Source organism: Botryllus schlosseri, chromosome 7 (genome assembly GCF_051294905.1).
Source record: "Botryllus schlosseri isolate E-star chromosome 7, Bs_hap1, whole genome shotgun sequence".
In the NCBI taxonomy this organism is placed as follows: Eukaryota; Metazoa; Chordata; class Ascidiacea; order Stolidobranchia; family Styelidae; genus Botryllus; species Botryllus schlosseri.
This window is the reverse complement of record NC_137242.1, coordinates 12,840,680-12,852,683: the sequence shown is the minus strand read 5'-3', so window position 1 is coordinate 12,852,683 and position 12,004 is coordinate 12,840,680. Positions and strand designations below refer to the sequence as shown.

The 12,004-nt window shown below is 40.4% G+C and overlaps 1 protein-coding gene across 1 annotated transcript; it reads left to right on the top strand.

Moving 5' to 3' along the window:
• Nucleotides 1-387: 387 nt before the first annotated feature.
• Nucleotides 388-11,164, top strand: LOC145442622 (synaptonemal complex protein 3-like). The gene is made up of 7 exons (XM_080320585.1): nt 388-564; nt 4,641-4,737; nt 6,762-6,903; nt 8,023-8,133; nt 8,771-8,871; nt 10,373-10,475; nt 10,792-11,164. The coding sequence occupies exons 1-7, from the start codon at nt 495-497 to the stop codon at nt 10,846-10,848; spliced, it is 681 nt and encodes a 226-aa protein (XP_080176711.1). The 5' UTR covers nt 388-494; the 3' UTR covers nt 10,849-11,164.
• The last annotated feature ends 840 nt before the right edge of the window (nt 11,165-12,004 follow it).

The window sequence follows — 12,004 nt, the reverse complement described above, 5'->3', positions numbered from 1 at the left end:
GGCATGAGGCTCAAAATCAGAGTGGAAGATATATACGCTTTCTGTATCGAGCGTGTGAAACTATAGATTACTAACTTACGTAGGTTTGTTATCTATAGTGAAACTCTCTCATTCATTCCAAAATCCATTTTCTCATCCCCTGTCACAGCAATGAACTTTCGATGATTGTGATTCAACGCTATTGGACAATGCTGCACAATCTTCATTGATCTGAGACGAAACAATCAAATTCTGCCGAATGCGATAACGGCAATAAATTAAATAGGCAATAATTTTTCAATGCTCATGTTCTCCAGGGCCAGGACGCAGCCTAAGTATAACTTAAATAATATGTGCGGTAAAGCGGACTTATTGCAAATTGTTTCTTGAAGAACTATATCGGTATGGATAACGATATTCATAACAGCTATCTTACGATAATACAGTGTACGGTACGATACATATAGGCCTACGCGTTTCGACCTAATGATTAGGTCATTTCATAAAAAATAAGTATGGTGAAACCAATCCAGAAAAGGAAAACGAAACTACAATCAAAATCTAAGTGGACCAGTTATCAAAAAGGTAATCTTTTCTATTTATTACAATTTAAAGAGCTGCTTTGAGGTACAGAATGTCAATATACAATTGAAATCGTCAGCAACTAGTAGAGAATTGGAAAGAACAGTTGAAAGTGTGAACGGCCCCTCCCGATGACGCGAAATCTGTCGTCACGATAATTTTTTCTAGTAGTTTATTCATATTGAACTGAACCCGAATATTTTCTGCTGACACTCGTCAGCAACTGGTAGAGAATTGGAAAGAACATTCTACATCAACTATCATATCATAAACCAGCATGTCCCTAGATTTATCAGAACACGTATATACAAATACACCACGCTCGGTGAAAAGCTCATCCGCTCAAGCTTGAGGTTGAGCGTTCAAAGACCATGAATTCTGCCATTGGCAAACATCTGTTGGATAATCCTGCTTGTGCGAAAAATTATCGAGACGACAGATTTCGCATCATCGGAAAGGGCCGCTCACACTTTCATCGGTGTGCCTTGGAGTAGACCTTTATCAAAATACATCAGCCTAAACTTTGTCTAGAAACGGAGTTCGTGTACCTTCTTAAAATAGTACTGAACGCTCTCTTATTTGGAATCTCATTTCATGCTGGTGACGTCATATTTCGAGATACGATTGTTGATATACAATTTTCTTTACAATTGTCCACTAGTTGCTGGCGATTACCCCCAGTGGTGGCTTTTGGGGTAAGCGAAGTGGGCGGTCGCCCGCCCCCCCCCCCCTCTTTGGTTTATGCGCTTTTTTCAGGGATAATAGCGAATAAACATGGAAATCCGTGTACCGAGCAAGAATATGATTCCGTACAGATGTGTCAATCATCATCAAATCTTTGCATTTATTAGAAAAGTCCCGTATCCCTATAACGTCTCTGCATGCGGTAGAATGACTTAGTTTTGATGTAGCCTATCCTTGCACACATGCATTAATAGATATGGCCGAATCCAGCATCTGGCCAAACCTTGACGCGGCGAAAGAAAGATAATTCTTACAGAAAAGGGGGTCTGGTGGGCGGATCCCCCCAGAAGTTACGGTTAGATACTTATAGGAGGCCCCCGGTAAGTCTCGCCCGCCCCCGCCCCCTCCCCCCCCCCCCCCCCGTTCATAGGGCCACCACTGATTGCCCCTGAGGTGTGTCAGCCGAAATATTCGGGTTCATTTCAATATTGATATACCATTAAATTTTTATTACTATTGTGACTAAATACTGGGTGCATCTCAACTAATATCAAGCCCTGATAGTCCGGTAACGTCTATGGTGCCATTAAACAGTCCCATATTCGCACCACGTTGTAGGCTAGTTCTAAGCGAATTCCAGGGTTAGATTGTATTCTTTTCCTATGTCGCAAGCCTGTAATAGCATTATGAACAAGCAAGGCCGACACTTCAAATCTCTGCGAAAACTATATTATAAGTACGGTATGTAATATCAATTAGGATAGCGTCGGCATCTGGTGTTAATTTTTTGCACAACGGAATTGGTATTGCATTTTCCTTACCGACGTCTAGCGCATGTGTCCCACTGTCCTGTGGTTCTTCGTCTCGGCGAATACGGGGACCTTAGGGACGATTTTGATTGTTATGGGGCTGATATACTAAAGTGGCGTTGTCGCTATTGAGGCGCCCAAGAAATATGGGGGGGGGGGGGGAACGAGCTCGACGGGTGCCCAAAGTTATTTCGTGAATTAACATAAATTATACATTTTTTGTTGAAGCACTTCTTTAATTTTTTTTTGCGATTTAGTATTGCCAAATATCTTTTTATTGGGTACTCTTCCCCCAAGAAAAAACGCGTGATTTATAAAAATGGGCATTTCGGCGTCGGACATTACTGCACCACGACGCACCAAGACATATGAAGTTTAAGGCCATGTAACATGCGACTCCGAGAAGTGTGCCAGGACGACCGGCAGCAGGAAAACCTTGGCCGAAAAGGACTGCCCTTATACTGACCGAAAACTTCGATATATATATACAATACATAAGTAGCAGCAACAGGTTGCAGGCTGATGTGTGCTCCGGTTTATCACCCTATAGGGGACCAAGACCAACGTTTGGGAGGGGGGCTGACAAAGTGCTGTTTCGGTCCTGGGTATAGTGATATTCAAAGGCTCTTATAGCATATTTATCTTTGACCAAAATGATTAAACCTCTGAATGTTCGTCGCACTTGACGCTATACATTAATTGTCGGTGATCAATATGTTTTCATGAACGCAGCGAACATAACAATCTTTGTAAAATGTGATATCGTGTCTGGTGTGAGCAATTTTAGATAGCACAGCCACCCTGAAACAGTTTCAGCACACTAGCTACTTAGTTGGGGATGTTCTCAGCAAAATGTTTCTCAGTATAGATATACTATAGTAATACCGAACCACTTTAGAGTGTGAGTGCCTATTTTAGTTTAAACAGATTCAAAATGAAGCTCTCTAGCCAAAAGGATATTTATTCAAAATATCCCTGTACTGCAGTTTATTGTACAAATTATACATATACCAGTTCTTCTTCAACAACAACAACAAACCTGGCAAACTTTAAACGGTCCAGCCCGACTTCTGCCCAATCGTCATTAGTGCAGCCACTATAATAGGGGTGCGCCAGATCACGAAAATCCAGTAAAATAGGCTCCGGAGAAAAGGTGAAGAATAACCACTGATCTTTGGACTGCTGAGATTACGTTTAGTTCTCCGAGTGCATAGATTTACCCAATAGAAAATAAATTTATTTACACATTGTAAACGAAAATCGTGTATTTCAGTAAGTCAGGTTTCACGTATCAAATTATTTTTTCACACCCTTCTAATGGGTGAAAATGAGTCATATATATCGCAGGGGTGTTATATTTTGAGATACGAAGAATGAAGATATATCTGAGTGTGTTGTGTGGTGGTAGGCCTACACGTGAACAGACCGCACTACAGCACCTTGGTATATATCTTCATAGGAACTTGCGTATTTGGTTCATTTTGGATTTCATTCAGGATGGGTTTGAAAGCACAATTTGATACCTGAAAGTGCCGTTTACCTGTAAGTTCCGATACACGGGTGGAAATACAGAGTTAATGCATCTCAGGTTAAGTAACTCTGGACTTTTTTGGAGCAATTTCCAGGCACTGAAAATGCAAGTTACCAGGCATATGTCACAGTATGACTTGTGTGGGGGCGAATCTGATTGATTATGATTGAATTATCACAAATTTTACCGGTATTTAGGGTTCTGGTAAAAATCATTTCGCCGTTGATTGAAATCGATTGAAGATTTGAAATCATGATTTTTTTGGATTTTCTTTTTACTCATAATAACAACAACACGAACAAAAGAAAATGGGATGAATGACGACCTCGTCAATCAAGGTGAGGAAGGATAAAGCTTAAACTTTAATAATGTGGGGCTGTGAATCATCATCCAGATAGCTGAAAACGTTCAACCTATGTGATAATGATGGGTCGCCAGAATCATTAATGATCTGTCTAGTAGCGAGGAAACATGTTGAGTCAAATCGGGACCATCCATAACAGTTGCATCTTCATCTGGATCGATGGAGTGGTTACTGCCAGCAAACTGGATCAGAGATGAGGGAATCTTTCGAATTCGATAGCGATTCCGGATTGCGCTTCGTTAGCGGTATCCCACCAGTGCCTCGAAAATAGCTGCAGCATGTCGCAGAAAACTAACTAGTACCCACAGCAAAACGCTAACATATTGATTGACTATCGCTCTTTGCTCTTTTCCCCTCTGTCTGTCAAATAGCTGAACTATACCGGTAGCGGTGACGAAATGCTATCTCCGGTTTATATAAAATGCACATGATTGTCCGATAATAAACCACATTCACGCATCTCGTCCGAAAATTTGAAAAAAAGCAAATTAATCAATAAAATCAAAATGGTAAAATTAAAATCAACGAAAAAACCTGATTTAAATCACACTGATGTAAACCAGGACCCTGCCGGTATTACGTTGCCATTGCCTACGGCCCTACGCGCAGCGCTCACTTGGCCGCTTATTCGATACCATGAACGGTTTCGTGCGACGTATGCAGTGTTTACAGCAATTGACGTTTCCTGTAGGGAGAGACGCGAAGTCTGCAAGTCTCAAGAGAGAACGTAGTGACGATGGGAGCGACCCGGACGAGTGTGAAGATGAGTCGACGGATTGCAATATAGGGTAGGTCGAGGGTATCTAATTCAGACTTGAACTGGAATCCGTAAGGCTTTCGACATACTGTGGGTCGTGTGGTACTAACGTTAGTATCGCCTATAGCAGAGGTCGTCAAACGATGAGCTTCAACTTTTTCGGAGTACCGTAATTTTCCATGCATAATGCGCAAAATTTTACCGATTTTTTGCCCTAAAATAGGGTGTGCGTATTACACATGGGTACGGAAGCCTTGAAAAAAATATCCCTCGATCAAAAACTTGAAATCGCACCTTTCTTCATGCTTGTTTAAATCGCGCATCACATCTAGCCATTGGGTCCCGTAATTCGTATTATAGAGTATAACGAGCTGCCAAATAGAGAAGCGTGTTTCCAATTAACGAGAGTCGTCTGCACAGCACGCGATGTCTTGCTGAGTTGGCGTTTGTACGCGAGCGAAATTAGGTCGCTGATTGCTACAAGCGTGCGCGGCAATCCTTGCTGATTCATCGCGGCAAGGACAGACTTTAACAATCGCATACACAAGAGGCCATGATTGTGCGCAAGATATAATCGCTTGCCTAATCAGTCGCATCTCCAACAGGGCTGCTGCGTCCGACATAACCGTTGGCCTGAGCAATCGCATCTGTAATTGTAATAATCCTCGTGCGCAAGATGTCGTGTGTCGCTAGCCTGAACTATCGCGTCGCCGACCTCACAGGCTTTGGCAACTATCTACTCTCGTTTAGAGACAATGCCCTTAATTGTATTATGATTAGCGATCATTATGTCATGATTGTGCGACAGTAACATCGCAAAACAGAACAACATAGAATACTAAACCGCAACTATTCATGTACTGCGAATGCAGGGTGCGTACCACACATGGGCACAGGCTTTTTCCCAGAATATACACGTCATTTTAAGGGTGCGTATTATACACGGGGGCGCACTATATTCGGAAAATTACGGTACTTATATTTTAAACTACTTCTAGTTCTACTTAACTGTTTTCAGTTCTTAGGCAAAAGCAGGCCTAGAATACCAACCGAACATTTTCCTGATATCGTTGCTTTGGCGCCCATGATCTTTATAGGCGAAAAGCACTACTGCTGTATGTGTATTTCATAACTGCTAAATGCATGCGACCCTTCAGCGAAATCTACTTTTAGATCTTCAATATCGACTTCTATACTTGAAGTAGTTTTGCCATGACTTAGAACTTGATACTTCTGCTTCATTAGCAACGATGATTTCTTAGACCAGATTTGAGTACAGGTAGGAGTATAATACCGTAATAGCTTTCTACTCAATCACAAGTAAAAGTGGGGAATCCACAGATATACCAAAATTAGTTCAAGTATGTAGAAGAGGAGAATAAAATGCGTTAAGAGCTCAAGTAAGTAGTTTCAAACAGGAAGTCGAGGCTTCGCATACAATTAGCAACCCGTTGGAGGTAGACTACTTTGGTAGATGAACAAATCATCGTCGCGACTAACATGAAACCACGACTGACGCTGCAAATAGGTGAAATTATTGAAAATGTATTCAGTTACCGGGTTACCGCGACACATGGGATGGGCTATTTACTCTGGTTGTTATGACTAGGGCAAGTTTTTTCAACTATTTTTACACCTTCGGACAGCTTCCTGAATATTCAGAAGTTATGTGGTATGGTGTTTTAAGCTGTTTCGGGGAATCTTATATTGCAACCTATTGCAATTTTTCATATAACGTTTCGAAAAAATTTTTCGAATTTCCATGCAACTAACTTTTTATCGGAAATATTTGGCACTATATGTAAATAGATAGCTTGAATATTTCACTGTCGTTTAAATTTGAGTTCCTCTCTGATTTGATGTACATTCCGGCTAGACCGCCGAAAATCATATTTTCACTGGATTAATTTTTCAGGTTGTTGATTTCATTAAAGTCGCCAACACTGAGTTTTGCTAAAGTGCCTTTAATACGGATCGATTCGAGTATCTCATACCCTAATAATTTCAAGGAACTTGTCCATGAATGCAAATTTTTAGTTAAGAAATGCTATTTAGAAACGAGGTGAGCAGCATGTTACGAACCTTTCAAAGTAATGTCAACAAAAACATGAACGCGAAACGCAGACGATTGGAGACGCTGACCGCGAAATCGGCCAGTAATTGCAACTCGAAAGTGGAAAACGTTATGGCTAATCAAGTAAGGTCACTGCGCAATGCACTGTTTTTCAGCCTTTGTAGCTTGAGGTCCGTTCAATTTTAAAACAAGTTTTGCTCTTGGGAACTTCAATCGAAAGATAAATTTGCTGCCTCCTTTTTCACACCACACGTGCAATTTACGTGGACCTATTGAAGTTTCTGTAAGGCTATGTCCTGTTAAAAACCACTCCCTTGATTTTTGATTGTTTGGTTGCTCTTTAAAAGGCTGCGACTTTACCCCTATTATATTACCAAATTTCGCCTAATTGTTTTGCCGTAATGTAACGAATTTTGTCTTCTTACCTTTCACGTGTTAACGAGCTGTAGGCTAGCATATCGAGTCAAGTCAAGTCACGCTGAGCCAAGTCCCCAAGTCATGTATCATTTTCAAAGTACGAGACAAGATTCAAGTCATTGCATTTTGCAAGATGATTGAAGTACAGATTGAGTCGCTGAATCGAGTTAAAATTATTTTAATTAATTTAGTCAATTACACGTTCAACGGGGCGTTCTATGGATCAAATTTACAAAGAACTGCTAAAGTACGTTGGTATAGCTTCTAGCCAGATAGATCATAGAATAGGAAACCTCCAATAATTGAAAAAATTGATATGGTGCCATACAGAATCCCCCTACACATCCATACGATAACATTTGAGCCCGCACCAATTGTTGACGAGTCATATAAATGTGTAAATTATATCAGTCCGATGTAAATCATACAAGAGGTTTGTCAAGTTGAACGCTGAGCATTACACGGAGCATTACACGGAACATAAATACACTGCTATAGATAGATAGATGCTAGTCTACGACAACGTAAGGTATATTCACATCGTCTGCGGTCAATTCATTTGGAACATACCATCCAAGACTCAGTAAAATCATAGTGCGCAATCCTTGAATGAACGATTGCTTACACATATCATATCAGCGTGTCGAAAACATGTACGATAGAGTTACTTGATGACTTGGAATTGTCTCGTAAATTTTGCTACGAGTCACGAGTCTATCCACATTTCTGAAACGACGAGTCTAAGTCAGCGTTGGATTTTTCATTCCTGCGTCGCATTTTGTAGTAAACGTATTTACTTACGTCCTCGCATTTCAAACACTACAGCATAAGGAAAGAATGGATCTGCATCGTGAATATATGAAGCAATTGAGCGATCACTTTTTGATGTGGGAGCGTGACATGGCGAAGGCGAAAGAAGAGGAAGAGAAGCTTAACGTAATGTATACAATACTTAAAATACACATAACAAGTCATGTTGATATCGCAGAGGCAGTCAATGTATAGTCAGCCGGCGCTGTTACTCCGTTAGAAATATAAGTGACGCAGTCAATGTCTACTCCATTGCATTTAGAAATGGCGATTCCCAAGACTTTTCAAAACCATATTAAGTGAAAGTAGAAAATGAAGGTAGGTAAAGTACTGAAATATATAGTTTTAAGAGGTAAATTTCGTCTAGGATCGCATATTTATGGCTGTTAATCGGGGCTGGCTTATTTCGTGACTGACGCAGAATGACTTAATGACACTATACCTAGGCGCAGTTCTAGAAATTATGTTCAGGTACTGTGATGTAGCTACTATTTCGCCAAGTTGTCATGGCAATTTGACTTGTACAAGTGATGCTAACTCATCACAAAACTATCTTCTACTTTACGAAATACAAAGTGTAAATGTATGTGGTTTTGAAAGAACTGTATAATATAGTCAATGTGAAAGTAGCCACTTGTACTCCGAGCTGTCAAAACGTATTCCGAAAAAGTAGAAGTAGCCTATACTTCGTCACTGACCAGAGTGATCACCTCTGTGTTTATATGGACGTAAAATATACCGCGATTCAATTCTCTGTGCATAGGTGCTTCTGCAGAAGCAGAGGAAGCTCGTCGCTCAAATCAAGGCTGTTCAAATGCACCGATTAAAGACGTTGAAAGAAATACAGGAGGAGTATTGGAAAACGTACGTCGCCTGTATGGCTTGTATGCGACATCTTCCGACCTAAACCGAGCGGGACTTAATGATTTTGCAAGCATATTTTAGATTTAGAACCACGACTATTTCGTATCCCTTGTGATCATTGAGAGGTTCGATCACAACTTGATAGAAATATTGTTCCGTAAATGTTCTTAGCCGTCTGTAACATGTTTTTTTCGATGCTGTGATACGGCTAACCGATGTTCCGTGACTCCAGTGGTGGAAATGAAGTATTGAAGCTATGTCCGATGAATTAATATTAATCTTTGTGTGAAGGCGTATATTTTCATTACTCAAAAAATCGAATCTCACTATTCGACTCGAATCATTACATTCGATACTCAACTCGGATTTGAGTGCTCTAATCGTTGTTCCAATCCCTAGTAATTATTCGACATTCCCCTACAAATTTAGTGCAGTAGATTTTACGGGGCCTTCAAGTTAGGGCTACCATATTTTGAGATCCGAAAAATTGCACACTACAACACTGACAGCTGAATTCGAAAAGGAAATTGGCTAATTTTAAAAGTTTTCGACCAATAGTACCTGTTTTGACTAAAAAAATAAGTCATCACTCTGACCCCACTCCCGAATTACTCGCCATTTCACGATACGTCTGTGGTGTTGACTGAAAAAAGGTCATCACTTCGACTCGACCTCCGTTTTACCCGGTTTTTTTTACGAAACTCTGACGTTCACCGCGTCGAGGTCGAGTTTTTGATTGCAATTCAATACTTTTACTAAAAAGCGAGGATAAATTCGCAAAATGATGACATTTAGGCGTCCTCCGTAGACATTTTCAATTTGTTGAACTAAAGAGGACAAATCCTCTTAAAAGAGGTCGTCTGGCAGCCCTATTTAAGTACACTTTTAGAAACCCAATATCCATTCGATTAAAAGTATTGGTAGTCCTAATCTCATATCTGATCTCTACATCGATTTCAAGAGTCTAAAGTCCTGAACGACCCTGGTATAGGCCTGTATATAAACGTAATACTATAGATAACTAACCTACGGGTATATGCGCAACACGTGATTCACGGTCGAGTGATACGATGGTCGGCAGATTTGTTTCATTGTGCTCTAAACAATCGCAACGACGCAGCACAATGACCATTTTTTTTCAGAACAATGCCGATTTTCATATTTTGAAGGCTATTTCGGGGTGGTTCCACGGCGTTGATGAAAGTTTATTGTATATTGTAAGAATCAGCGCGACTCTAGCTTTCAAATAAGATCAACTGTATTTAATGTGAGTGCTCGGGTCGTGATCAATCGGATTAGAAATTTCGTTGCCGTTTCATACTATGGAGCGACAACAAATCTGCCGACCATCGAATCACTCGACTGTGAATCACGTGTTGCGCATCTATCCGTACGTCAGTTATCTGTAGTAATACGTAAGAATCCCATTTCTAAGAAACGAGCTTCATTTCGAAGGCGCGAAATTCTATTTCGTAGTCCGATTCCACGAAGTTGTTTACAGCGTCGACGACACCGCGGCTATGCATGACCAACAGAATCTCAAAGCAAAGAGTTATTTGAAAAAGGAACTGGAGCGCTTGAGAGGCAAAATCATGAAGGACGCGGTAAGCTGGCAACTTTGTTCTTCTCAGTCTCCATAAATGTCTATGCGTTAGCATTCTCATCCAAAATTTAAAAAGTAAGTATCTTTGCCAAAAAGCAGTCATGCAGAAGTGAAATTACTCTAAAAACAGCCACTTGAGTAAATAGTAAAGTAGTGAAAACCTACTTGAGTACTCCGAAAAAGTAGAAGTACCTCGTTACCGACCACCTTTACGTTTGGTTGCATGCAAAACTATATGCTGACATCGGTGACATCGCCAAAACATATCTATCCGTATTTCCACACTACAAGTTCACGAGTGTCTCTCGTATTTACAGCAAGCCCAAGAAATGGCGGCCATGAGACAAAGTTTCCACTCTATGCTCTTCAAATGATGCCGGTTGAAAGTCGGGCAACAGCGCAGAAAGCATTTGATCTGAGAACGCTTTGGGATATTTTCGGTGCGGCCAAGTCGTTGGGTTGTTACCATTCTTATACGCCTACACTAGGGTCTGCCACTTTTCATATTGGGATTTATTGACGGGGTGCTGTTTGTATTAGGCCTATGCATCGTCACAATATTTTAGTTCGGGCCGTGTTGAGGATATTTTGTCGGGGGTTATGAAACAATGTTTATGAAGATGTGTATTATTTTATCTATATGTTGATACACGTAGTATGTTATCGGATTACATCTGCTGTCGTTCAGAGTTTTTTGGCTATTAACTGATCAGGTAACATCGAATAAGATCTATAAATTCAATTTGGCTAAGTGCCCTGCATCCTCAAAAGCAGTGATTCCCAGACTGTGCCACATATTGTCAGGTGTGCCGCAAATCTTTATAAATTTGTGGAAAAAACTTTACCACTATTTCAAATGATCGATGCATGCAGGCTAGCATATGAGACTTGCAAGCGCTGTAACTGCTTGATAGCTGATGAATAAGCACATGTGACCATTAAAATAGAACCAATCATGACATTGCCAATGAGTTGGGTAATCGTCACGCTATAATTATGCTGCTATGTGAGGAGAAAGTCTTTAATTCGTTTCACGCTCGTAATGAATCAACTCAAAGAAAAATTTAGTTAGTAGCCTACTTCTCTACATTTGTTCATAACTTTAGATGGGTAATTTGTCCGTTTGGAAGCAGTAAATCGAGCAATCGTTACGTAGAAGAACAGCTCGTTGATTTACGAAACGCCCCGTTCTGTAACTTAGCTGTTACCACAAATCCCTATCCCATGGATGCAAAAGCATTCAGAAAATTATTGCCATCATGTGAATCTTCATGACTATGGGAAGATAGCTTTTTTGTTTTGACTGAAACTAACAGCTGCTCACGCCAAAAAATGATTGGAAATGACGACGAAATGCTGGTATGTTTGTCAACAATGCAACTCGTTTCAGTCGTTTATACGTACGTATAAATAAGCTTATCCATCGCATTACTACGTACATATTTTTCAGAAAGCAACTTTCTTGCAAGTGTGCGAGTGTTTCATAATTTTTCTAGTATGCCACAATCGAAGAAAGGTTGGGAACCACTG